The 27,442-nt window shown below is 37.7% G+C and overlaps 1 protein-coding gene across 2 annotated transcripts; it reads left to right on the top strand.

The window, feature by feature from the left end:
- Nucleotides 1-337: 337 nt before the first annotated feature.
- Nucleotides 338-27,237, top strand: LOC119694692 (fatty acyl-CoA reductase 1). Of its 2 annotated transcripts, XM_048632050.1 has the most exons (15): nucleotides 338-463; nucleotides 13,478-13,627; nucleotides 15,397-15,490; nucleotides 19,084-19,140; nucleotides 19,522-19,631; nucleotides 20,204-20,294; nucleotides 20,693-20,838; nucleotides 21,287-21,399; nucleotides 21,950-22,021; nucleotides 22,210-22,330; nucleotides 23,060-23,182; nucleotides 23,486-23,605; nucleotides 24,122-24,273; nucleotides 26,337-26,442; nucleotides 26,723-27,237. In XM_048632050.1, exons 2-15 carry the CDS (start codon nucleotides 13,491-13,493, stop codon nucleotides 26,865-26,867), a joined length of 1,587 nt encoding a protein of 528 aa, XP_048488007.1. In that variant the 5' UTR covers nucleotides 338-463; nucleotides 13,478-13,490; the 3' UTR covers nucleotides 26,868-27,237. The 2 variants fall into 2 exon arrangements, with proteins under 2 accessions (XP_048488007.1, XP_048488006.1); XM_048632049.1 differs by lacking the exon at nucleotides 19,522-19,631 and having other exon boundaries at nucleotides 19,084-19,250.
- The last annotated feature ends 205 nt before the right edge of the window (nucleotides 27,238-27,442 follow it).

Genomic DNA, 27,442 nt, shown 5'->3' with positions numbered 1-27,442 from the left:
CTCATCCCCATAAAACCATAGTCTATGTTCTATATAGTAAAGGTTTCTTTAATCAATGATCGATAAAACCGTTTATTTGTACCAGAATAAAGTGAAGGTTTTTGTGGTAGACGAATTATGGAGCGCTAACTACAAAAGGGCATTATTGTGATCATTGATCTAGGCTAAGCACCATTGGTGCGTTGCGTCGCCGCTGCGTAGTTTTTAGAACCGTTCCTTTGCGACGACATGACTTCACATGATGCAATACGCTGCGCAATTCACCAATGGGGCCCCACCCTTAGGCCCGCTGACACAAGCCTGTAACTTGCACCAAACCCACGAAATTTTGCTCCACTCGGCTTCGCAACTCGCGCCTATTTTGCAATGTCCTAGCGAGGACTCGCAGTCAGTGTTGAACCTTTCCGTTTGGCGGTCGCTTCTCCCGCCTTTTCAAGTTGTCTATTGTTTGTTTCGTTTTTCGGTAAGTGGCCAGTGTTTTTATTTTCTATTCTGTTGACGTTCGCAACAAAACTTTTTGACAGTTTGAGTTTTTAGGCGAAGAAAAATTTGGAAAAAAAGGAGTGGTGATGAAGAAATCGTGTTGAATTACGAATGGTTTAAATTATAATTTTTATTACCTACTGTTAACAAACTACTACTTTAGCGATGAAATATAATAGTATGTTCATGATTTAGTAGCCGCTCTATTGCGAAAAAAAATATTTCCATAGCAAAAAGTCACGTGACTTGGCGTGACCAACAAAGTTTCTATGGAAAATGATTTTTTTTTCGCGAATTATGAAATTCTGATTTCAGTTTCGGGCTTAGATACCTATACCATGCTGCACATGTAGGTTTCGGCTTAGTATACACTTTTTGCAACACCCTGTATACTATTATATTATGCCGTCTCATTTGAGGACCTAGGTAGGTACCTACGTACTGTACGTACTATAGGTACTATATAGTATATTATTATTATAATTTCCTATAAAACACCGTATTTCCTCCGTTTCAAATGTCGACATGCCGTACCATTAGCATCGGCTATTTCTTCACTGTTACACGAGTACATTATATACCTATGTACGCATGAGTGTATATAAATAGAAGGGATGTTCAAGGACCATGAAGAAGTTAAGATATAGGTAACATATACCTAACTACATCAGCATGTGCTGCCTAGGTATAGTATAGTATATCAGGATTTATGAACATGGAGTCAAGCACCTAAAATTTAAGGTTTTAATTATTCTAATCTCTGTGAAGGTGTCCTCTCCTGGCTCTCTCGAATGGAACCTTTGTGCATATCCCCAAGGTCTAAACTGACTTCCTAAGCTTGAACTATTTCCCACCACGCTGGTACATTGCGTTTTAATGGATTCACATATCCAGATGTGCTTATTAACGCCGGGATTCAAACCCGCATCTCCGGCGTAGGAAGCGGGAGCTTACCCGACAGAGCTTCCTGCTCTCCTGATTGTAGTTAGGTTTATTTCGGTCTTGTTTGTATAACAGACGAGCTTTTCGGTGACTAGATGAACTAAGTAGACAGTTTTGTCATTATTATCACCAGAAAACATCGTGGTCTTCAAAGAAGTTTAGGGACCTGTCGATATAATAGCTAGATACGACCATATTCGTGAACTCGCAGTAAACTCTACCTATACGGTTGGCAATACAATTTCGCCACACGACCGCTCCGCTAGAAAAACCGACATTTCCTTAAAACCGGTTCTTTGGGCTGTCGAAACGGAGAATGCCTATTTTATTATGAAATTAACTGTAACTTGTAATAGAGAATTTATAGCACCACACGACTAGCTTAATTAGGTAGATCCTAGCGTGGGACGCCCTCCGGTCTGCTAGAATGAGACAGGGATGATTAAACGATATGGGTTGATGATGATGACGTTGAAAAAAGAAAACATCATCTTTTATATTTTTTTTCTGAAACTGTGTTTTATCTTATGAATGAAATTTCACATCATCTGGAAAAAAAGTAGCAGACGACGCTTTGAATAGGTATGTTTCATCGTTTTTTATATGTTGCGAAATAGTATTTAAAAAGTTTTATTTTTAAATAAAAGTGTCAAAAATTACATCTTATATGGAAGCAATGATCCAATAATTATCTCTTCATTGACCCCGCAGCATTTCACAAGGTCTTATAAGTTAACCACTTTTGCATAATACGAAAATTAAGCACATTGTGACAGTCAAATGTAGAGCGAATCACTATTCTCTCTTCATTTTTGGAGTTATTTTGAAAATTCAAGGTCGTAATAATTATCTTCAAGGCCTATTAACTACTAGAGAAAAAAACTTGTGTCTTAAATTGGGACACAGCTGAAAGGGTGAGTCTATCTAAACAACTTTGCCTGTAACAAGTACCTACGTCTTCTGAAAATTCGCGTTTTTTTGCCATCTTTACAGAAATTTAACTGGTCACGTGACTTTTCAGTTTAAAATTTGGGCTATAGTATATGAACTTATGGCCTTCTATCTATTGGTATCTTTGATATGAAGCGGGATTAGACTTGATTAAATAGAGCATAAGATAGGTTTTTTTTGCAAATTTCAGTCCTTCAATAAATTCATTAAATTCATTAACTCATTTTGACAAAAAAAAATTGTTATGGTTTTTCTCCGTATGACGGCAGTATATAGACTGGGACTTTTTTTCACGCATTGGCTTAGTATACCACTTTGAAACATCCTGTATTATCTTATCCAAAATTGCAACCTCCAAACCCACTGATTTAATCCCCCCCTATTTACCATAAACTAATTGTGTAGAACCACATGAATCTTATAACAGGTTACACACACACACACACACTCACGCCTTGTACTAATGTACTCCCTTGCGGGGTAGGCAGAGGTGCATTGCTGCACCCACTTTTCGCCAGGTATAACAGGTTAATCTACGTCAATGCCTACCTACTTTTATAAATACCTACTTAGACGTAAACAAGTTTGTAGGGTTTAAATTTTTCCACGATAAAAACATTGTGAAGGTAATTGATCGATGGCATACAATTTATCACCAACCCGCACTAGGCCAGCGTGGACTAGGCCTAAATCGTTCCTTCATTCGCCTCCATTTCGTGAATTTCCAAAACTCGTAGAACAAAAGTTGTTCAGAATAGCCCCCTGAGTCACCCCCTTTAGGCTTAGTATACCCTTTTTGCAACACTCTGTATACCATGTCACCATCTTATCAAAATATGCTCCTTCATCTTACAACACGTCAAGATTCAACATGTAATGAATATAATGTTAAATTGTTTGTTAGATAATGACGAAAAGCTGTTGTTTTTAGTTGCATATTTTTTATAACGGTATAGATAATTATGGGAAACCCGAAGGCCTTGGTGGATTGAGCAGTATTCATAGTAGTGACGTTTCCTGCATACGTATATAACTATAGGTAATTGCATTATGTTATTATTTAATACGGCGTACGTCAACTTCAATAAAATTATTAACAAAGTAAAACCTTCCATAATTACAAAATTAATAGGAAATATCTATTTTTGTTTATAGATACTTAGACCATAAAATAGAAGAACGCCCATAAAAAATGTGGTGAGCTTGACTTCGTCTTAAAGGTTTTCCCATGGGAATCCCGGGATAAAAAGCCCGTGTGTTAATCCAAGGTGTTTGCTTACTACATGCCAAATTTTATAAAAAATTGTCAAACTGTTTCCTGTTAAAGAGTAACAGATATCCATAATCACAAATTTTCAAATTAATAAAATTAGTATATAAAATCGAATACCATACTTAAGATACGTTGTGTGCTCCTTAGAAGAGGCCTATGTCTTACAGTGCGCTACTATTATCGGATGTCAGATAGAAGATGAAAGCTTAGGTTTCATTTTAATTTAGATTCTAGACCAGATTTCATTAAATAAGCATATTATATTATATCCTTATGTAATTTCCTCACGACCGTTATCCAAGACCGGATACGAAATTTCGCATTATTTATCACGTGTTTAGCCCAATTTATGCCGAAACTCTACGTAATAGGAATAATAAATAAATTTTACGATTTGCACGCCACTACAATAAAATTGGAGAATGATGATCCTAACTAATATTATAAATGCGAAAGTAACTGTGTCTGTCTGTCTGTTACCCTTTCACGATAAAACTATGACCATAATAGTAGCCAGGTCACAGAATAATAACTAGTACCCAGGTATAGTGGTCAGGTATAGTGGCCAGGTATAGTTATTACACCCCCACAGAGAATAGAATAGGTGTTTATGTTAATATTTTGATAAAATGTAGAGATTTCGTTATGGATAATTATTTATCCTACAATCTAAACGTTTAGACGTTTAATTCAGTACACAAAAACGGCACTGCCGTAAGTATTTTAGATGTATTAAATAAGATTATGAGATTGTAGTTAATGATATAGAAGTTAAAAGTATGTAAAATGCTATAAATATAAGATATGAACTTTGCAAGTTAATAATACCTACGAATTCTATTAAAAATAAAATCACATTGAATAAAATATTGAAATTAATACTAATTTAACTTTATAATATTATGCATGATAACAAACTAATGTTAGCAAGTTAAAAATAGGTAAAATGTTATAAATATAAGTTGTAAACTTTGTGAGTTAATAAGGGAATAAAGGTTATTTTTTTTATGATATAGATATACTCGGACATATGCAAGAGTAAATTATTCAAGCAGGAACTTTGCAGTATACTTGCTAAAGCAATAGCTTTAACAATCCTAACCACTACAATACCATCATAATAATAAATCTTAAAATTGTTATGGGGATTGCAATTTATACATGAAGTTTATATTACCTATACATCTATCAGATATTAAGTAGTAGGTACGAGAAGAAATTATTTGATTCTCATAACATAATACATATATCTCTCATTATCACTCCCAAGGAGTACCAAATGTAATCAGCTCCCTTAAGTACGGATTTTGAAATTTATTTAAACAAAAAAAAGTTTAGGTTTTCTTCTGCCATCTAAGTACCTGGGTACATTCACTATCTTTAATGACAGTTTCCTCTTTTCTATAGGCTCCAATTATTATGCGAGAAAACGAAAGCTACACTTAACAGTTTTTGACAAACTATCATACCTATACTAGGCGTACAGCCTTTTTTAGGGTTTTGTAGCCAAAATGGCAAAAACGGAACCCTTATAGTTTCGTCATGTCCGTCTGTCCGTCTGTCCGTCTGTCACAGCCGATTTACTCGGAAACTATAAGTACTACAGTGATGAAATTTGATGGGAATATGTGTTGTATGAACCGCTACAAAAATATGACACTAAATAGTAAAAAAAAGAATTGGGGGTGGGGCCCCCCATACATGTAACTGAGGGATGAAATTTTTTTTTTCGATGTACATACTCGTGTGGGGTATCAATGGAAAGGTCTTTTAAAATGATATAAAGTTTTCTAAAAAACATTTTTCTTAAAGTGAACGGTTTTTGAGATATCAGCTCTCAAAGTCGTAAAAAGTATGTCCCCCCCCCTCTATTTTTATAACTACGGGGTATAAAATTCTAAAAAAAATTGAGGTGATGCATGCTAATTAACTCTTTCAACGATTTTTGGTTTGATCAAAGTATCTCTTATAGTTTTTGAGATAGGTTGATTTAATTGCTGCTACGGAACCCTTTGTGCGCGAGCCCGACTCGCACTTGGCCGGTTTTTTCATCTAGCTATTTCCTACCATTAAAAAGTCGGCCGCGAGTCGGCCCAGCGAGCCGGAGGGCGTCCCATGATAAGTTTGCCTGTTAGCGGTTTCCGCTCGAGAACTTTGTCTAAAAATACGTGTTAATATCCTAATGGTAATTTATTTATGGAATAAGTAAATGTCTGTAATAGTTATTTAAATGAGCCATTTAGATTCTTGTTTTAGCAGTATGGTAAACTTAAAAGTTAAAAAGGGACTAAACCACAGGGGTCAATCATCTCTATAATCAAAAATATTTATCATAAGATTCAAGGTTTATTTAAGGAAAACACGTGATTATAACTTACATATACAGTATGGGTTTAACCAATCTGTGGATTTAGCCAACAAAATTTAAAATATTATGAAATTATTGCTTTGTTGATCAACTTTCTCGTACAAAAGAATTCAACGGTCACCAAAAAATAAAGTCTTTCTATGTATGTACATACGTACGTAGAAATACAGTACAAAAATAGGCATGATTAACCAAGTACCTAGGTAAGTAGTACGAAAGAAAGTATTAAAGAAGCAACACCCTTGCTCATTTCTCTTTACTTTAATCTGTTGATTATTTATTTTATTTTATTTTTGTGTTGTATCTGTGTGTGAAATAAAATTATTTTCTTTCTTCTTTCTTTCTTTAAAGTTATATAGGTAACTATGTAACATGAAATGACAATAAAACTCACAATTACCTAGTTGATGCCAAGGACAAAGGTTAAACTTACAATAGATGTAACATATGATTGATATGTCAGTCTCGGAGACAAAAAACATAATAACAATATGTATTAGCATGTTCGACATATTACGTAATCTGCCTCAAAAGGTCTTTTGGGCGTAAGTTACAAATCTATTGTGACTTTAAATAGCCAGTTAGTTGTTTATGTACAAGAAAATAAAAAAAATCGATATATTTTATTTAAATACATTTTGTATTAGGTATAATTTGTTAATTTAATCAGTTTTAGTAGAGTAAATAATAATATAATAGAATAAGGATACCTAATTGATTAAAATAAAACTTAACAATATATATTAGATAAAATTATATACTTAACTAAGCCTACATAATTTACTTAGTTACTTACATCAAAAATACTTTGATTTATTATTTTATTTATTTATGATTCTATTTTGACTGTAATTAGTTTTAATTTGATTTGAATGTATTATCAAAAAGATACCTTCAAAAATAATGGGTGAAAAATATTTTACCTTTTTAATAACTGTAACGCTTTGTATTAAGTCAAAATTTTACCATTTTCCTCAAAAAAAACTTGCACCCACAAAAGCCCACTCCAGCCGTTTCTCGAATAGCCGACAAGCGCGTCTTGCTTGCAACACACCGGTCAATACACCAGTGGCCTTGTGCCACTGCCGTGCACTTTTACTGCAACACGAGTTCTGTTACCTACTTATGAAAGTGGGAATGTCAGATACAAGTTTATGTTGAAAATTTGCCCGTAGCACTAGTTGTAGGGGTTTTTTCTAAGAGTTAGTAGGTAAGGTGTGTTGGCGTAATGGGTGAGTTCTCGTCCTCTCATTTGAGAGGCTGTGGGTTCAAATCCTGGCATATATTATTTTGTATTAGGAAATTTAAGTATAATGATCACGATGTGAAGGAAAACTTCGTGAGGAAACCTACATTGTACTAATTCTAAAATGGCGTACCGGCTCACGACCTATCTCGGAAGTACAAATGTGCAGCTTAAAGCGGGTGGCTCCCTTGTGAGTCACCTCGGGTTACCATTACTTATGTATGTGTCTGCGGTGTGGCATACGTGACATGAATATTGAGATGTTTTCCGGCTAAGTTTGTTTTACCTACATCTTGAGGTTCGTTTTCATTATACCTACAGGGTGTGGCAAAAATTGTATACTAAGCCGAAACCTACGTGTGCATCATGAGTTATATCCAGCGAGTTAACAGATTATTAAAATCTGCTGTGCGATTCTGTAAAATCAGACTTCACTTCGATCTTCATTCTCCCTTTACCTTTCATGTCATCTCATACATTATTTGTCAAAATCTCGAAATTCGATGTGTTTACAGAATGCCAATTTGAAAACTCACTTCGGATTCAGAATCGAGATTGACAATTAGCTTTATAGAATCGCAATGCTATTTACTGGCTGTCATTTTAATTTTCCCGAAAATGCAAATGAAATCGGAATCAAAAAAATTCGCGAAACAAATAAATATTCTCCATAGTACCCTTTTTGAAACACCCTATATTTAGAAATGATGACATCTGACTATGAATGTATCCTACCAACTTACCGTCCTGTTTTAAACCTCTCATAATATTTAATTTAAACTAGAAACTTTGTCCCACTGTACAAGACTATCTGTTGCTCACACACCAATATCAAGTCCGGTCTTTTACGATACAGCGTAAAGGCAACCGTCCACTTATCGCTATCTTACATATCGCACCAAACGGACTGTCACTTAACCCTTAATAAGGCAAAGGGAAAATAGTTCCCATCTATTTTGAACTCTAGAACTTACATTGAGTTACAGGACTTACAGGTGAAAACTAATGGAAAAAATTGTATTACCATGCCTTACTAATAAGGCTTAAATGTATGGAGAAACAGCGTCGGCAATGCCGATGAAGTGGACGCACTTGTGTGAATGTATATGTCGCAGGCAACTGGTTTAATCTTCTATTTGATTGAACCACTAGCCCGTTCATTGGATGGCGCTGTTCAGTTGTATGACTAGGCCGAACGTTGATTGTACAAGCGTCACAAAACGTCCAACTAGTTAGCTGACTTAAAATCAGTCAGGTGGTGAATAAAACAAATATGGCGTCTAACAGCTAACAGCTGACACAAAAAGCACCTATATTGTTAGTTTTTTGCAAATAAATTAGCTTTAAAGTGCGTTATTTGTGTTAAAATAGTGTGACAACATGAATTAACCTATTATTACGCCGCGGGCGGATAGTTTCAAAGAAAAAAAGTGGCGAAACTGGATAATTATGAACAACAATATGAAGGTACGTTTATTGTTATTGTTTAGTTAATTGGTGAGATAAGAGCATTGTAACATAATCTTTTTGTTGACTCTTGTCTGGTGATGTTCACCCTAACCACACATTATAAAGTTGCTATACTATATCCCATTCAACGACTTCGCTGAATGACGTTCAGTCAAGACGTCGAACGTTACTATCAACGACTTGACGAGTTGTCCTTTAGTCATACAACTGAATAGCGCCATCCAATGAACGGGCTAGTGGTTCAATCAAACAGGAGATTAAACCAGTTGCCTGCGACATATATACAAATAGAGATTTAATAGAATATTATTTATTCACACAAACAATAACAGAATTTATATACAAACAAAGCTTATATACAAACAGATAGGTACGAAAAAGGCGGTCTCATCACGAAAAGTGATTATTTCAAGAAAACCGTCCTTTGGATGGAAGAATATTTATGTTTAAATAGCGTCAAGTGTACTAAAGAATTAACACTGAATGAGACCCGTCCGTTGCGTACTTTGCTGACAGGTGGACGTTTACGATAAAGTGTGTTTTTTTGTTATTTATTCAACAATGTAATGGCAATGTGTAGTAGGTAATGTTTATTGCTTCAATATTACAAGTACAATGATGATGACTTCGGAATTTAGGCGAAGGTCAGCTGTTAGTTTGTTGCGTGCTTTTTGAAAATCTTTCAAGTGATTAGATTTTTAATAATTGTAACCAAATTTAAAATTGCGTATTGAGTACTTTGTTATGTAAGATGTGCCTCTTAAGTTAAAACCGTTTTTAGTTTTTGTGAATCGCACTTTTATTTTAATGGCCAAACAGAATTTTATGAAGACTCGTACTCCCTCATACGTAAGTAACTATATCCGTAAAGTTTAAAACAAGTTTCACACCTGAGAACAGAGGTTAGGCAGCGTTCCCACTACGCCGGACCGGCAGATCTGCCGCGCCGGTAAATCTGCCGGAAGAGCTAGTGGCTGTACAATTTATATGAAGCTATTCACATTATCCCGGGTCCGGCATTTTTGCCGAGCCCGGCATTTCTACCGAACGTTTTGTCACTAAGGCAGCGTTCCCACTACGCCGGACCGGCAGATCTGCCGAAAACCGGACACCGGACAGAGTGTTCACATTACATCGGATCCCGGAAGAAATTCAGACAGTTTCTGCTTGAATATCCATGCTCCGAATGACGTGAGTGGAACACGGGCGGGGCGAGGGGAGCACGAGCGGGGCGAGCGGGGGACAGATACCGGCACAAACTCGTTCACATTACTCCGGGCCCGGTCGTTCTACCGGCAATTCGTAGTGACAAAACGTTCGGTAGAAATGCCGGGCTCGGCAAAAATGCCGGACCCGGGATAATGTGAATAGCTTCATATAAATTGTACAGCCACTAGCTCTTCCGGCAGATTTACCGGCGCGGCAGATCTGCCGGTCCGGCGTAGTGGGAACGCTGCCTACGAATTGCCGGTACAACGACCGGGCCCGGAGTAATGTGAACGAGTTTGTGCCGGTATCTGTCCCCCGCTCGCCCCGCTCGTGCTCCCCTCGCCCCCGCGCGCAGGTCCAAATTCAACTGAAGACTGTCTGAATTTCTTCCGGGATCCGATGTAATGTGAACACTCTGTCCGGTGTCCGGTTTTCGGCAGATCTGCCGGTCCGGCGTAGTGGGAACGCTGCCTTAAGCTGAATATGATTATCTATGGTATATCATTGGCTGGATTTTATTTGGGCAGAATTTTAGTTTAATGTGATGCTTTGCAAGATTTTTACTTGTCTTCTTCATTTATTTATAAAATGTAACATGCTAATTATTAGCATTTAAAACACAATTGTGAATTAATTTTTACGTAACTCTGAAGATCTTGATCTCAAAGATAAGTAAGTTTTACACCACATAATGATATTTAACTCGTGTTTGCACTTATGTAAGAAGAAAACATTTAAATACGACACGTGTATGTATCGCAATTTCGCAAAGGCCGAGGGCAGCGTGTTGTGTCTTTCTCACTACTCTATTATCTACTTACACTCGCAAGCAATGAAAAAGTTCCATCCACAAAAAGTGGACACCTAAGAGCCACTATTTAAAAAAATGTGGTATTTAACTGATTTTTTTTTATTCCTTACGAGTGTATTTATTATGTTACCAAAAATAATAAATTTAATTTGCAACGTAATTTAGTTTACAACGTGTCATAGTCAAGGAAAATACATAATTTTCAAATGCGTTTTATGCAAAAAGTGGCAGTAAAACATGGCAGACGTATGCTATTAGAAACTTTTAGCACCTAAATACTAGTTATTGGCTACCTTTAGTCTGAGTTAGTGAGAGAAGTTAATTGAAAAACCAATAATACGTTTTAAAATAACCAACGAATGAATAAAGTTCTATTAGTCTTAAAGTGACTTCATAAAAAGGTACCATTACAAGCATTATAGCGCGAGCCGTATTGCCATTGGTTTATGCCAGGATTCGAACCCACAATCATTTTAAAGTCCTCACATTCCAAAATCATGACAATAGAACTGTATTAGATATACAAAGTATACGTGCACTGAATACGTTAAGTACATGTTTGTAATTGAATTACATAGTAACTAAATCAATTTTCCAGAAGGGAATTGAAGCTTAACCATCGATTGAGAATGAAATATAATGTATTTCATGCAAAAAATGATAAAATAATTAAAAGGCAGCTAAGTGATCAATTAAAAGTTATCATACATAATAATTATGGATGATACCTAAACAATCGATTTAATTTATATGAACTAATAGGTTTTATATCATCATCATCATCATCATCAGCCTTCTATCGCCCACTGTTGGGTATAGGCCTCCTTATTTGTACGCCAATTCTTCCGGTCCTGTGCCGCTCTGATCCACTGCTACGCAATGATGATGTCATCAGCAAACCGCAGGTGCGACAAGCGTCTGCCATTTATGTTGACTCCTCTCTCATCCCAGTTAAGAGTTTTCATTACATCTTCCAGTACATTTGTGAAGAGCTTGGGTGAGAGAGTGTCTCCTTGGCGAACACCCCGTTTAATCTGAACGGGGCTGGTAAGGTTATGCATGCGCACCTGCATAGTGGCGGATCCATATAACTCCCGGAGCGTGTCAATGTATCGCTTGTCGATGTTGCAACGATGGAGAGACTGGAACACGGCCCAGTGCTCGATGCTGTCAAACGCCTTCTCATAGTCGACGAATGCGCAGCATAATGGCCGATTGTATTCCCTACATTTCTCCATCAGTTGCTTGACAGCGTGGATGTGGTCGATGGTGGAATATCCGCTCCGGAAGCCAGCTTGTTCAACAGGTTGGTATTCGTCAAACAAGCGAGACAGTCGGTTACAAATGACTTTGGCGTACAATTTATATACCTGCGATAGAAGGCTGATGGGTCTGTAGTTCTCGAGTTTTGCTTGGTCACCCTTTTTATGTAGGATCGTGACTACTGCGTCTGTCTTACCCACACTAACATACGGTGCCGAAACATGGACGCTGACCAAGGAAACTGTGCACCGAATCAGAGTTGCACAGAGAGCTATGGAGCGAGCCATGTTAGGCATTTCGCTTAGAGACCGTATTCCCAACGTGGTGATCCGCAAAAGGACCAAAGTGTTCGACGTCGGTATGCGGGTCGCCGAACTAAAATGGGAGTGGGCGGGACACTTGGCTCGTCGGGAGGACGGAAGGTGGACAAAGGCGGTCACAGAATGGTGGCCTAGAGACGGACGAAGAGCGGTTGGCAGACCACCTGCTAGATGGTCCGATGACATCTGCAAGGTTGCAGGGAAGCAGGTTTTATAGATTCGATAAAATTTATTGAAATACCTAAGTAATATATATAAAAATAACAGCTTAGTAAATTGTATTAAAATTGTTATGTTGAGAACTGAGTTCTGTATCCGGGACCAAATAAATATCAAAAAAAATATTTGATCACATTGTTAACCATCTATCCATCCAAGATGGTCAGGAATAGATAAGTTAAGGTTTTGTACTTTTATGTCCTGTTTTAGTTCCTGTCTGGAATTCAACCACTGAACTATCCGATCTTCGTAACTTGATAAAATTGACGTTACACGGTCTTTCCTCTCATCAAATTACAGCTGCTTAGTAATAATTGTATGTAATTTTCTCTAACCACACGAGTGAGTATGAATGGCGGGTTATACACGTGAGTTTGTCAGTGGGTTGGAGATTCAGAGATTTGTAAACAACAACAAAAAAAACTTTAAGTGCTTATGGAAAGTTATCAGCGTCATCGTCATTGGTTGTTTGTTTTCCTTTAAATAAACGCTATAACCTTGTTTCAGCTAAGATTCCAGTGACAGTTATTTTTTTTTTAAATTACGCACAAATACTGTTGCAAAATCTGTGTCATATAATTACATTTCATTGGATACGACTCACAATAAGTCGATAGACAAATGTATTTATGGGATATCTCTAAAATCGTAAAACTCAAAACATTTACAGTTACAGGAATCATAGCTCACCTGAAACAAGGTATAACCACTGCATCTGTTGCTGGTCATATACTTATTATGTTTCTTTTTTCTCCCATTCCATTTTCAACTTCCATCAAACCTGAAACCATAAACAAAAATGTAACTTCCTTTTTTTATCCAGTTAACAGCCAGCGTATAAATTTTTCTCCCATTCCATTTTCTACTTCCGTCAAACGGTCAACCATAGACAAAATCTCAAATATGTTTCTTTTTTCCCCAGCTGACAGCCAGCGATGTCGTCGGAAGGCTTTTCAGCTAACGAGGTAGACGGCATGGAGGATCGGATCGCTGAAACCTTCAGCGGAAAGAATGTCTTCGTGACGGGAGGCACAGGCTTCATGGGGAAGGTTCTGGTGGAGAAATTGCTGAGGTGGGTACCTTTTATGGTATTACTGTACATAAGTCATTATAGGTTTTAGTCTATGACAGAGGATAGGATAAAATGACGTGAAATGACGCACAAAGCCGACCCTATAAAAGGAAAAGACTAGGAAGAAGAAGAAGAAAAGTTTTAGTCTGTTAGATCCATCTTTCGGCATCGTACGCAACGGACGCATCGCATTCAGTATTCTTTGTGTAGAAATTCACACAAGTGCGTCCACTTCATCGGCATTGCCGACGCCGTTTCTCCATACATTTATGACAATATGATTGGTGCGATAAGTACGATACCAATAGGTTGTCGCTTACCTTAAATCATAGGAAAGTCTAGGTGTAGTGCCTTCTTATTTTTCTGTTTAAAGGAGTCAATCCATTTCAGCCTACCATTAGAGCTTGTAGAATAATATTTTACTCATCACGACCCATCACGTCCCCACTGCTGTGGCACGGGTCTCCTTCCAATGAAGGAAGAGTTTTAGGCCTAGTCCACCACGCTGGCCTAGTGCGGGTTGGTAGACCCCAACACAAGTATGCTTGTGCTGAGAGAGTTGTCGGGTTTTACTAGTATTATTAATATTTATAAAATAGGCAATTCACGTCTTGTTACTAACTTATAAAAGGTAGGAATACCAAGACTATATTGCTCTGTAATGTCTGTTGAAATTACTGAAAGGAATAAAATTATGTTAGTTCAGATTTACCTAGTTACGAAATTACAGGTCTGAAACTGGAAACTAGGCAATGGTAATAAAATACAGAAGTTATGACTTAAACACCGTGTTTGTTGCGAATAAAGATATTTATCTTATCTTATTTTAATTCACTTTATGTCTTCTAATGTCCAGCAATACAGTAGGTATTAGGTTTTAAATATAATAGTAAGCCGAAAAAAGGTGATTCAGGGGTTCAGTATAAACAACTTTCGTTCAATGACTTTTGAAAAATCGCTAATAGTAATTTTTTTATCCATATTAATTGTTGGTCACGTGACTTTCGTGAGTACAAATGTAAGTACAGCGATAAGCTCTGATTACCCCTTCGGGGATCACAGTCGTGAGCTTATGTAGTCACGTGACTACTTACGTTTAAAAAGTCGTTGATGAAAAGCTATGATCCTCACTGAATCATATTCTCTTAGCTTAGGTACTTACTGTTTTGCAACACCCTGTATGTATAATGTTGGTCTCAAAAAAACTCCAACAGACACTTTGTAGAAATTGGTCTAATGATAATGGGGCTAATTTAAGCAAAACCGCAGACCAAATAATAATATGTAGTTACAACGTGTTTTGTAATCAGAATTTTAGTCGTGGTCTGTGAAACATAGTAGCTAGGTAATTCAGTGTAAAGCACTAAAAAAATAGCTAGCCAAGATCAAATAATACTTAGCCCAAAAGTTGCTTGAGGAATTTATTTTCATAATCGCTTTTACAATTAACAAATACCTACTTAAATACACTCACAGGCAATGAAAAGTTTCCACTGAGAAAAGCACCAAATTACTCCTAAACGGAAAATGCTAGCTTAATGACGCCTTCTGCAACATTAAAGTAAATATAACTGAGCATCAGGATATTATCAACTAAAACAATAATATTTTATTTAAAAAATAATTTCAATATTTGTAAAAATTGGGGCGGTTTGGTGTCGACATTTTTGTGAGTGGAACTGTTTCTTTGCTCGTGAGTGTAGTAGATTTCTATGTCTATGTCTAGTTGTTCTTTTTGTAAAACTAATCGTATTTTTACATATTTTCAGGAAATGTCCAGACATTGGCAGCATCATTCTGCTGGTTCGTATCAAAAAAGGGAAGACCCCCAAACAGAGATTAGAAGAGATCTTCAATGGACCGGTAAGTTTCATTTGTATAACCTACTAGCTGTTCCCGCGAGCTTCGCTTCGCCTTAAAAAGTTTTCCCGTGGGAATTCCGGGTTAAAAAGTAGCCTATGTTATTTCTCAGGGTCTAGACCATATGTATACCAAATTGAATTCAAATTCGTTAAGTACTTTTGTGGTGAAAGAGTAACAGACAGACAGACATACAGACAGAGAGACAGACACAGTTACTTTCGCATTTATAATAATTATAATATAATATATTATATAGTTAGGATGCTCATCATCATCAGCCTAAAGCAGGCCACTGCTAGATGTAGGCCTCTCCCAAAGCACGCCACTTAGGATAGTTAGGATACTACTTACACCTAATTGCAGTACTAACAAGTTTGTCGAAAACTATAATAGACTTTTGATAATATACTACAGGTTTTGTAATTTTTGAAAACGAAAAAAGTTTTGGTTTTCTTCAGTCATCTGCATACATTACCTATCTGTCAAAAAATTCATGGTAGTTTCCTCTAGAGGCGCCACTTAGTATGCGAGAAAACTGAAACTTTTATAGTTTTCGACCAACTGTCAAACCTATACTAGACGTACAGAAGAAAACCTAAACTTTTTTCGTCTTCCAATCCCGTACGAGAGGCTCAGGATGATGCATAAGTGGTAATTTTACAGTGCGACAAACTTATCTGTTCCGGTGAGAGCGAACTAAATTGATCCATATCTCATTACTTACTAATGAATTATATATTGTTAAGGATAAGATTGGTTTATTAATATCGCAAGGGCGAATTAATACTATGGGCAATCTTAAAATCTTATAGAATGGATAAATATTAGACATTTACGTGAGCTCTCACCGGAACAGATAAGTTTGTGGCACTATACCTATGCGGCTGTCATGCATGTCAATTCAAATTATGTCAATATTGACAGATACACAATGCTACTATAGGATTGTTGATTGCTAATGTAGGGTAACCAACCAACTTCCAAAAAAGGAGTAGGTTGTATATTCGTCTGTATTTAGGTAGGTATGTTTTTTTAATGTAAGTTCACCGATATCTTCTTAATTTTATGATGCGAATCTCTCTAAATTTTGCGTTGTCGAGTTATGAACACACTCCTTATGTATGTAGGTATGTATGTCAAGACCATGTTAGACTAGTCCCAATTCAACACTGATTATGTGTTACGTAACATCGACTCACGAGACCGTTTTACGTTCAAGTGAAAGTCGTGTGTAAAGTGTGCGTGCGAAATTGTTAATTCCGTTCGTAATTTTGTTAGTGTAAAATATGATACTTAGGTAATTACTTTTTCCGCAAAGTAAAATATTCGTATAAGTAAGTACCTTAGTCTTATGTGTACATAGGTAAACCAAGTTCATTATTTTATCTCGGATACTAAATTGGGAAGTGCAAATATCAAGATGAATTTAAGTATCTGAGATAAAAGAATAGAATTTATTAGATTATTTGGGCAAAGTTCAATGTCAAAAACTTAATAAAACACTTTTAGATGTAGCCCGCCGCCAATTGTTACCTTTAAAAGCGACGCTGCCATAAATATATCTTTATGACCGTTCCTAAGAGACGCAACGCAGTGCAAAAACACCAATGGGGCTACAGCGTAACCTGTTGATGATGATCACGAGATTCGCTCACTATTACCTAATTATCTGATTTATTCAAACGTATAACATTTAATTCTATAATCGGTGAGTTACACAGATAGCCACTATGACAAGATCGCGTGACGAAGTCTTTGTGTCTGAAACGAACTTAGACATCAAGATTGGACCTTACAAAAGCTTATTAGTATAACATGTACCTATATTATACAGGGTGTTGCAAAAAGGGTATACTAAGCCGAAACCTACATGTGCCCGAGTAAACTGGAGTAGCAAGCCTGGGTGTTGCAATAGCTGATATAGGCGCTCTGTTGGTCCAAGAATAGATAATCTTGTTTCTGTAGTAGGTGGACAAGCTAACAGAACATGTTCAACCGTCTCATCTACTTCCTTACATGTCCTACATAAGGGACTAGTTGAATTAAGGAAGCATAAGTACAGTGTTTTTATGAATAGAGTAGAGTTCAATACACATAATTATTGAGTAATTGAGAAAATAAATAAATAACTACTTATACCGTTTTAAATATTAAAATATGAAGTCGACATATACAAACAAAATATAGAGGCTACCTTTATTCAAAATAGGAACCGTAAGATTTGGTATCCACTCTTTCTATTACAACAACTCCAAGCCATAATTATCATTATCCCTCCAGAAAGGGTCAGGTTCTTAGCTCCAGGCTGTACGGTTCTGCCGTTTTGCAAGATGTGCGATGTAGCATGACTAGATGTCCTAAGTGCTAATAGCTCTGAACCTACCTGTGACACAATGTGTTTGGTGTTAATTATGACTTAAGACATAGCAGTTAATTTGTCAAGCTACGACATCATTCCAATAAAGTGCGTATACTTATTACACAGTAAGTATATTGTACGAGGAACCAGCCGTTAAAGCATCCAACCTTTTAAGGCAATAAAGTTAAAATATTTCATTGTATTTCCACCTTAACTCGATTACATAGAGTGGCATTATATCAGCCACGGGATATTTTTTTGAAAATCGGGCTTGCATTTTCCCTATGTTCCTATAAATTTGTAAAAAAATATCTACATAAAAAAATATATAAAATTGTGCTAATTGTGCTAAAAAAATGTAAAACAAATTTATTTTTTGAATATACTTTAGAAAGCCTTTCCAATTTTCCACTGATAGAAGATAGATCGCTTGTGCTATGTATAAACCTGGGTACAAACCCGAGGTCCCGTCTAATCCACGCCCACTCATCTTGCAACGCTGCCTAGTTATGAAAGTGGAAGTGAGGTGCGGGCCGCGGGTTGACGGTAACAAGGCCAAGGCCGCCGCTTGGCAACCACTGGTCGTTGGGAAACGCACTGCAATAGAGGTTTAGAATGCAGTCGCTGAGAGGATATCATAGACCACTTTAAACTAACTTCTATTCTAAAGGATGCTTCTCAATTTGTTTGTTTACTTTTATGTAGGTATTACGTAAAGTTACTAATACTTACTATTATAATGTATAGCTGTTCCCGCGCGCTTCGCTTCGCCTTATAAAGTTTTCCCGTGGGAATTCCGGGATAAAAAGTAGCCTATGTTCTTTCCCAGGGTCTAGACCATATGTATACCAAATTTCATTCAAATCCGTTCAGTAGTTTTGGTGTGAAAGAGTAACAGACAGACAGACAGACAGACAGACAGACAGACACAGTTACTTTCGCATTTATAATATTATATAGTAAGGATGTGTTAAAAGTGGGGTGACTCGCTACTCAATCCAAATATATTTGACCGTGAAACTTTTCAAAAATACAGAAATGAAACTTCTTACTACGCTACTTTTACAAGTTTCTTTCAATAAATCGTAACAAAATGTCTGGCATAAGTAGTTGGAAGGCATATATAATACAAAATAAAACAAAAAAGGCGGCCTCATTGCTTAAAACAATCTACCAGACAACCTTTGAATCGAAGAGACAATTAACATAATTTTACCATCCCTCTCCCCCTCAGCTGTTCGAGAAGGTCCGCAACCTGCGCGGGGGGGTGGACCCCCTGCTGGAGAAGATGGTGATCGTGGCGGGGGACTGCCAGCTGCCGGACCTCGGCGTCAGCGCGTCCGACAGACAGATGCTGAGCGACTGCGTGCATATTGTTATACATGCTGCTGCCACTATCAGGTGGGGGTCACCAATTTTCTATCTATAGCTATATCGGGGTCTCCAAAATAGCTAGACAGAGAGGTAAGTGGTAAGAGAGCAGTAAGAGCGCGTTAATGCCGCAATAAGACCGATGGATGAAGCAGACAGCGGAAGGTCACCAGTTTGACTAGCTAATCCTTTCATAAGAGTGACCAAATCTAGTCCAGCTCTAGTATCTATGACAAAGCTAAGAGGAAGAAGAACCGTGCATCTTCAACTCTTGGAGAAAGGAGGACTCCTGGAGAAGATGGTGATCGTGGCGGGGGACTGCCAGCTGCCGGACCTCGGCGTCAGCGCGTCCGACAGACAGATGCTGAGCGACTGCGTGCATATTGTCATACATGCTGCCGCTACTATCAGGTGGGGGTCACCGATTGGACGAGAGAGATAACTGTTTGATAGTTTTGCTGAACAGCGCTGATAAACCTAATTATACATGAATTGAAGGAAATGTATATGGGACTTCTTTTCAGGGTGCTGCACCCCGATCCGGAAAAAACAGAGCTAACGTATAGAATCGAGTGCGAGTGTTCTATTCGAAAGTGCTGTCAACCTGTCAATAACAAAATGGCGGTGAATGTATTTGCGAAAGTTTGACAGCTATCATTCTATAGGTCATAGGTCATTCTATTTGATAGTTAAAAAGTGCTTCGAAAGGTAAAAAGTGCTTCGAAAGTGCTGTCAAGTTGACAGCACTTTCGAATAGAATGCGAGTTAAAACACTCGCGCTCGATTTTATACGTTAGCTCTAAACAGAGCTAACTTCCGGATCGGGGTGCTGGTTACCATCAAATTAAGCTATGGGTGTGCAAAGGAGGAGCCAATATTATATTTTATTCCAGTCATCAAAGATTTAAGGCTGCCTAGGATAACCTGCGTGGATACGTCAGGAGAAGGAGTATTTTTAAGTAATATGATAATTTTAATTTCAGATTCGATGAAGAGCTGAAGAAAGCGGTGCTGCTGAACGTCAGAGGAACGAAACTGGTGGTCGAACTGGCCAAGGAATGCAAGAAACTCGAGGTAAGATAAAGCCTTGTTTCTTTAAATTCAAACATAGCAGAACGTACAAGAATGCAAAAATACAATTTACAACCAATCATGACAAGTAGGACCAATTTTACGTTCTTCTATGTAGTTTCGGAGAGAAGGTGTGGTCTGTCCTCGACCTTCCTCATCCAGCCTCTATCGGCCACTTTCTTAAGGTCGTTGGTCCAGCGGGCCAGAGTGCGCCCTAAGCTTGCCTGATCTTGGTCTCCATCCAACGTCAACTTTTTCTGCCAATCTCCACAGCTCATCAGTGCTTATTATTATTAAATTCTTTATTGCACAATAATAAATATATGTCTTACATAGGCGAACTTAGCTTATTGTTGTTCGATCAAGGGTTCATTAACAACTTCTCCTCTCAACCCTCACAGCTCTTCATCCACATCTCCACGGCGTACTGCCACCTGCACGAGAAGCTTCTAGAGGAGAAGCCGTACCCCCCTCCCGCGGACCCGCACCAGATCATCCAGGCCGTCGAGTGGATGGACGACGAGACTGTCGCCGCTGTCACTCCTAAGTACGTTATTATAAGGCTTCCTAACATGATTCGCGAGAGTATCTTTTAAAAAGAGCTATTTACAGCAATCAATAGATAGATAGAGTAGTAGTCTTCATTTGTATACCAAGAAATAATTAACAATTTAAAATCACAACCTCATAAGGATACAAAAGGCGGTTTTATCGCTTATAGCGATCCCTTCCAGGCACCAGGTATTCAGAGTTGAGAAAACAATAATTTATGTAATTAGTGAAATAAATCATTCTAATGAATAAAAGGGGACACGGAAGAGATCCTTGCGGGATACCAGGTGAAATATTCATCCACAAACATGCAAAGCCATTTAAAACAACTGCTTGAGGTCTTCCAAATTCTTTGAGTAGTGTAATTGCTCGAAAGGTCACCCCAAGGGTCATTCTGATAAACTTTTTAAAATATCTCCCTTAAATTTGCTCTTCCTCATCAGACTGCTGAACAAGCTGCCCAACTCGTACGCGTTCACGAAGGCGCTGGGTGAGGCGCTGGTGGTAGAGGCCATGGAGCAGGGCTTCCCCGGGATGGTGTTGAGGCCTTCCATCGGTATGTAGACCTTCATCATTGTCATCATCAGCAGCAGTATAGCATCATCATCATCAAGCAAAATGACGTTTGCAGGAATAAAAGTCTCCTCGAGAGGCGTAAATTGAGCTACAACCTCTGATCACACCAGGCTTGAGTTACTGAACATAATTATGTTTTATAGTTATTTTACCACAGTGAAAACAAATTTGAAGTTATCAGACCCCTTAGCATGAATTTTCATTGTGAACGTGACGTGAAATTACTCAATGAATTTTGTAGGGAAATTTTAGTTCTGCTACCGACCGACCGCCAGGGGCGCTGTTCATATTTTCATACAAAATAACTCGATGAATTCTACTTCACGATCACGATGAAAATTCATGCTAAGGGGTCTGTTCAGCTGGAGTTTAAAAGTAGTTAAAGGTGCCTCATTCATGCTACGTTTTCCTGTGGTCTACTGAAAATGATGCTAATATCCTGTATTATCCATAAATTTATAAAATAAAAAAAGTACCTACTTACTTCCAATTATGAACTTCTTCTGATATTGTTCTTTACTATTTTGCAGTGATTCCCATTTGGCAAGAACCCGTGCCTGGATGGACTGACAACATCAACGGACCAACCGGTCTACTAATTGGTAAGTACCTATATTTATTAACACACATAGACTTGACGTTGATAATACGGTGAAGTTCAAAATAACGTGAAAGTTTTTATCGGAAAGAAGATCACTCATTATACTTGGCTAACAGAAATCCTTCAACCTTATTTCATGACTTTTTTTGTTATTTTCTCTGAGCAATCTAACAAATATTATACCCCCAGGCGCGGGCAAGGGCGTGATCCGCTCCATGTACTGCAAAAGCAACAGCTACGCGGACTACCTGCCCGTGGACGTGTTCATCAACGGCATCATGATCGCCGCCTGGAACTACATCAAATATGGGTGAGGAATCTTGAGCAATATCATCAGCAGCTAACAATTGTAGAACTACGTCAGATATGGGTGAGGAATCATGAGCAATATCATCATCAGCTAATATTTTTTTAATACAGGCTACCTGCCTGTTTATGTCTTTATCAACGGCGTCATGATCACCGCCTGGAACTATATCAAATATGAGTGAGGAATCAACATCAATCTGTATCCCTGAATGGAACCTTTTGTACATATCCCCAAGGTCTCCCTAAGCTTGGTATATTTTCCACCACGCTAGTCCTCTCTGAGGTGATCGGTTTTCACTTTTCTAAATATAGATTTGCAGATTTCTTCACGATGTTCAGTCCATCATCAATATCATCAGCCATAAGCTGACCACTACTAGACATACTTAGACCACTCCCAAGGAGCGCCACAACACTCTCGACGACCTTAGATGGTAGTGGATGAGGAGTTTCGCACTTTGCATTTGATGTCGTCGGTCTAGCGGGCCCGAAAGTGACTTATAACGTTTTCTTGTTAGTGGTCTCTATACGAAAACTCTTCAACCGCAAAATTTACCAGGTCTTCTTTAGAAATGGCCAACCACTTCAGCATGCAGCTTACTTCAATCTAAATAATTAAGCCAGTTCTGATGCGATCTTTCAATTTCCTCAAGCATAGCTTTTTCTAAGTATCTATGAAAGTACATCTATGTATTTAATGTATCTTAACCCACCATTTAACTCTGACCAGTGACAAAGCAGCCAACATCATCAACTTCACGTCATCAGCGGAGATCAAGGTGACCTGGTCGGAGATGATCGACGCTGGACGAGAGATCATCATGAACAGGGTGCCTCTCAACGGTGTCGCTTGGTGAGTCAAACAGAATAATGATATAGTAAAAAAATGACATACATACGCCCACAATGGCAACATGCTCTTACAAAAAATAAATAGTTACAATTATTTTCAGAATCATCCACGATTATTCTGGAAATAATTGTAATAATAATTCTCAACTATCATTATCTAAATTTCAATTCTGCATGCGAAATACGAGTAATTATGGTAGTTAAAAGAAACTTACCTAGGTACATACTTTATGACTTATCGGTGGTAAAAGCAAATAAATTAAAAAAGACTAGTTATTCTAAAATTATTATTTCTCTTCACCAGGTACCCGGGTGGTTCGATGAAGCACTCCCGCCTCTACCACAACATCTGCCTCATCTTCTTCCATTGGATCCCGGCCATGATCGTCGACGCCCTGCTCTTCTGTCTCGGATACAAGCCTGTGTACGTACTGTTTACGTTTACTATCTGAAACCATCGTTATGTTTTCCAATCCTACATCTGACAGGAAATCAGATCTTTCAGGAAAAAAACCTACGTTAGATTTTTTACATTTGGTATGGTAACCAGAAGATACTTACCACTCTTCCTAATTCCTGCTTATTATAAACAGCAAAGTTTGTATGGATATTTTTTACACATTCACACATAATTATGCGGACGAATTTTTACCGCCAAGATTGACTATGTTAGCCACACAAGGGCACACCAACGAAGCCTGAGTAACCATCAGCAGTTGCCGTAGCCGCATCGGCATGGATGATATCATCGTCATCATCATCACTCATTGACACGAAAACTACTGAATTGATTTTGATGCAATTTGTTATGTACAAAGCTGTCAACCAGGATCAATACAAAAGCTGGATTGACATGAATACTTTATAAAGTAAAGACAACCAAAGATTTCTAGCTACAGCTAGTAAAGTAACTAATAAAATTGGAATTCGTTTTCTCCAGTCTAATGCGCGTCCAACGCCGCATCAGCAAGGGTTTCGAAGTGTTCGAGTACTACACGAACAACCAGTGGGACTTCAAGTCGGACATCGCGCAGACTGTCCGACAACGCCTCAATACCAGGGAGAGACGGGACTATAAGGTCGATGCTATTGGTAAGAATATTTACCAATTTTTTTACAACAATATATTATAATAGTTAATTTTTTTTGTGCATAAATTAATGGACACTTAACACAATACTACATCATCGTGCACAAACATGCATACATACCTACAGGTAAAACAGGTCACCTCCTTCTTTTAAATCCGGCTAAAAAATATGATCATCATAATTATATTATTACGTTATCGACCACTGAAGGACATAGGAATCACCGATACAACAATCATTTCATGCCTATCCACATCTTTTGAAAGAAAGAAAGAAAGAAAGAAAGAAAGAAAGAAAGAAAATAATATTTATTGCCGAAACATTTGCAAACATGCGGAAAGAATCACTAGTACTAATCCTATTTCTAAACATAATTATTCCTATATGTAAATACAGACTTTCGGCAAAAGGTGCCATGCTCAGCATTTGCTGCCGTAAACAGATGTTTTGTGACAGCGCTGTTTTTCAGCACGTCCCTGGGTGTTGTGTTAACTAAATAAATAGAACATTATATGTGAGTGGTGTGTGTCAGTGTGAATGTATGTATGTATGCGTGTGTGTTGTGAGAATTTGTGCTTTGGTATGATTATATGTAATAATATATTATATTATGCAGACTTATTTTTATGTTTATGCTTGTAAATTTCCTTAGACGCAGATAATTGTTTTTCTAATAATATTTTTTTCAATTTTATTTTAAAAGATAGATAGGACATAAATTCATGCAATGGTGGTGGTAAATCATTTCATATTTTTGACGCTGCATATTTGAAACTTCCTTAAAAGTTAGCTGTTTTATGTTTAGGAATCTCCATTATACGTGATAGTTTACTTCTGGTGAAGATATTATGTGCATTTCCCAGCCATTTTATCTTGTCATGCAGATATCGGGGTCTCCCTGTGTGAACTACCTTATAGATAAGCCCAGCGAGGTGTAACAATCTCCGTCCTTCCATTTTCAGTATTTGGTTCTCGTTTAAGTATGGAGTTATGTGAGAGCGTTTAGGTATTCCGAAGCAAAAACGAGTGCAAGCATTCTGTACCCGCTGAATAGCGCGACTAGTTTTATCGAATAGTCTCGGACCATAGACAGTATCACAGTAATTAAAAATAGATAAAACCAGAGACTCTGTAAGTATAACTCTTATGTCCTCCTTTAAAAACTTTCTGATGCCGTACAAAATCTTCAGACGAAAAAATGCAGTTCTAATTTTTGAATTTATATGCTCTTCAAAACGCATTTCCTCATCAATCAATAAGCCAAGATTTCTAGCTGTCTTGACTCTTTCGACCATTTCTTTGTTGATTTTGATACAAGGTGAATGCTCTGATATCTGTTCGCATTGTCTCTTTGTTCCTAGAACCATATATTTGGATTTTGTTGGGTTGAGTACCAGAGCATTTCTTTTAGCCCATGCGTATATCTTATCCAGGTCTTCGTTTATATGTTGCACTGCAGTGTCTGTCAAATTGTGCTTAAATGAGTGGTATAGCTGCGTGTCATCTGCATATAGATGTATTTTACAGTTTGACAGGTTTGTTGGAAGATCGGCTGTGTAAAGGATAAACATAAGAGGGCTGAGGATTGAACCTTGTGGGCAGCCTCGCGTGATGGATTTTAACTGCGATTCCTTGTGATTACCTTGATCATCCTCTATATCAACATATTGGCATCTTTCTGTTAGAAAAGAGTGAAACCATTCGCACGCGCTCTCAGAAATTCCGTAGTATGACATTTTGGCCAGAAGCAGTCGGGTACTGATGCAGTCGAAAACACGAGAGAAGTCTAGAAGTACCAGAACAGAACCCTCACCCGCGTCTGATGCGGCCAAAATGTCGTCCGTTACATGAGCCAAAGATGTAGCAGTTCCGTGTTGGCTACGGAAGCCAGATTGCTTTTCACTATTTACATGTATAATAAGGTCGTGAGTCTACGGGTGACTTTCAGTCACAGACTTATCAACACAATATACAGCATAATCGCGCAAAAACATACATTTTGTTAAACTGGGAACCTCCTTCTTTATATCCGGTAGGTGTTAACATTTGTATTTATTTGATCAGGTTTGGATATCTCCAAATACTTCGAAGACTGCATCAGATCAGCTCGGATCTTCATATTGAAGGAGTATGATCACACACTGCCCGCTGCCAGAAGACATATGAAAGTGTAAGTTGACAAAAACAATTATTCGTCAAAAATCTCAGGCATCACTTGAGTTTTTCCTACAGTACCTACCTATTGTAGATTGGAAACTCGTTTAGATTCAGTATATTTTGGTATAGTAACCCATTATGATTTCATGAGTTCCTTCACCTTCATCATCGTCTATTATTGTACAAACTGAACATGACTCTCTTCCAAATATATCCACAACATTTACCGAATCGACATTTTTCGAATTTAAACCATTTAATTACCTTTTTAACCACCTCCTTTCCCTCAACAGTATGTGGTGTGTAGACCTCCTGGTCCGCTGTCTCTTCTGGGGCTACCTGCTCTACTGCATGAGCGGGTGGATGACGTCTCTCTACACGTCGGTCGTCGGTGCCAGCCCTGACGAGATGGTCCAGCCCACTGTCATGACGTCTTAGGCTATAGCTGTAGATTTTGGCCGCGTTTACCCGAATTATGGGTCAGGGTTGCCCCATCGAGGATTACCAGTTATAAATACAACATAAATAGTATAAGAAGGGTTACCCGCTCTCATTGGTTCATAGTTTCAGTAAACGTGGCTTTAAAATAATGTGTTCGATGTAGAGAATCTAGGTAGATACTTTAAGCCCACTAGACTTCCTGTATAGGACTAGTTGTGATTTCGAGTTACCATATTAATTAAGATTGAATTGTTGTTACTTGTTTTCAACACGTACATTTTGGATTCTTTTATGTTAATTTTTTTGTAAAATGCTCTATTCAAAGTATTATGTTATCAACTATAAAATAAAATGTAACTTTATGCGTAGAATAGGGTAACGTAACGTACCTAGGGACATTTTCGACTACCCCAACTTTGAATGAAGCTATCGCAGCGTACAACTAAGATATTAATGTGAAATTTTCTTTATTCGGTAGGATATATAATCTATTATCACTAGTATTTGTGCTTAAGCTTTAGTGTGGCCAGATTTTATTAAATTAAGATAAAAGTAAAAATGCTTGTTTTGAC

This window comes from Plutella xylostella, chromosome 30, assembly GCF_932276165.1.
Source record: "Plutella xylostella chromosome 30, ilPluXylo3.1, whole genome shotgun sequence".
Lineage (NCBI taxonomy): Eukaryota > Metazoa > Arthropoda > Insecta > Lepidoptera > Plutellidae > Plutella > Plutella xylostella.
The sequence above is the reverse complement of the archived record's forward strand: the minus strand, read 5'-3'. Positions and strand labels throughout refer to the sequence as shown.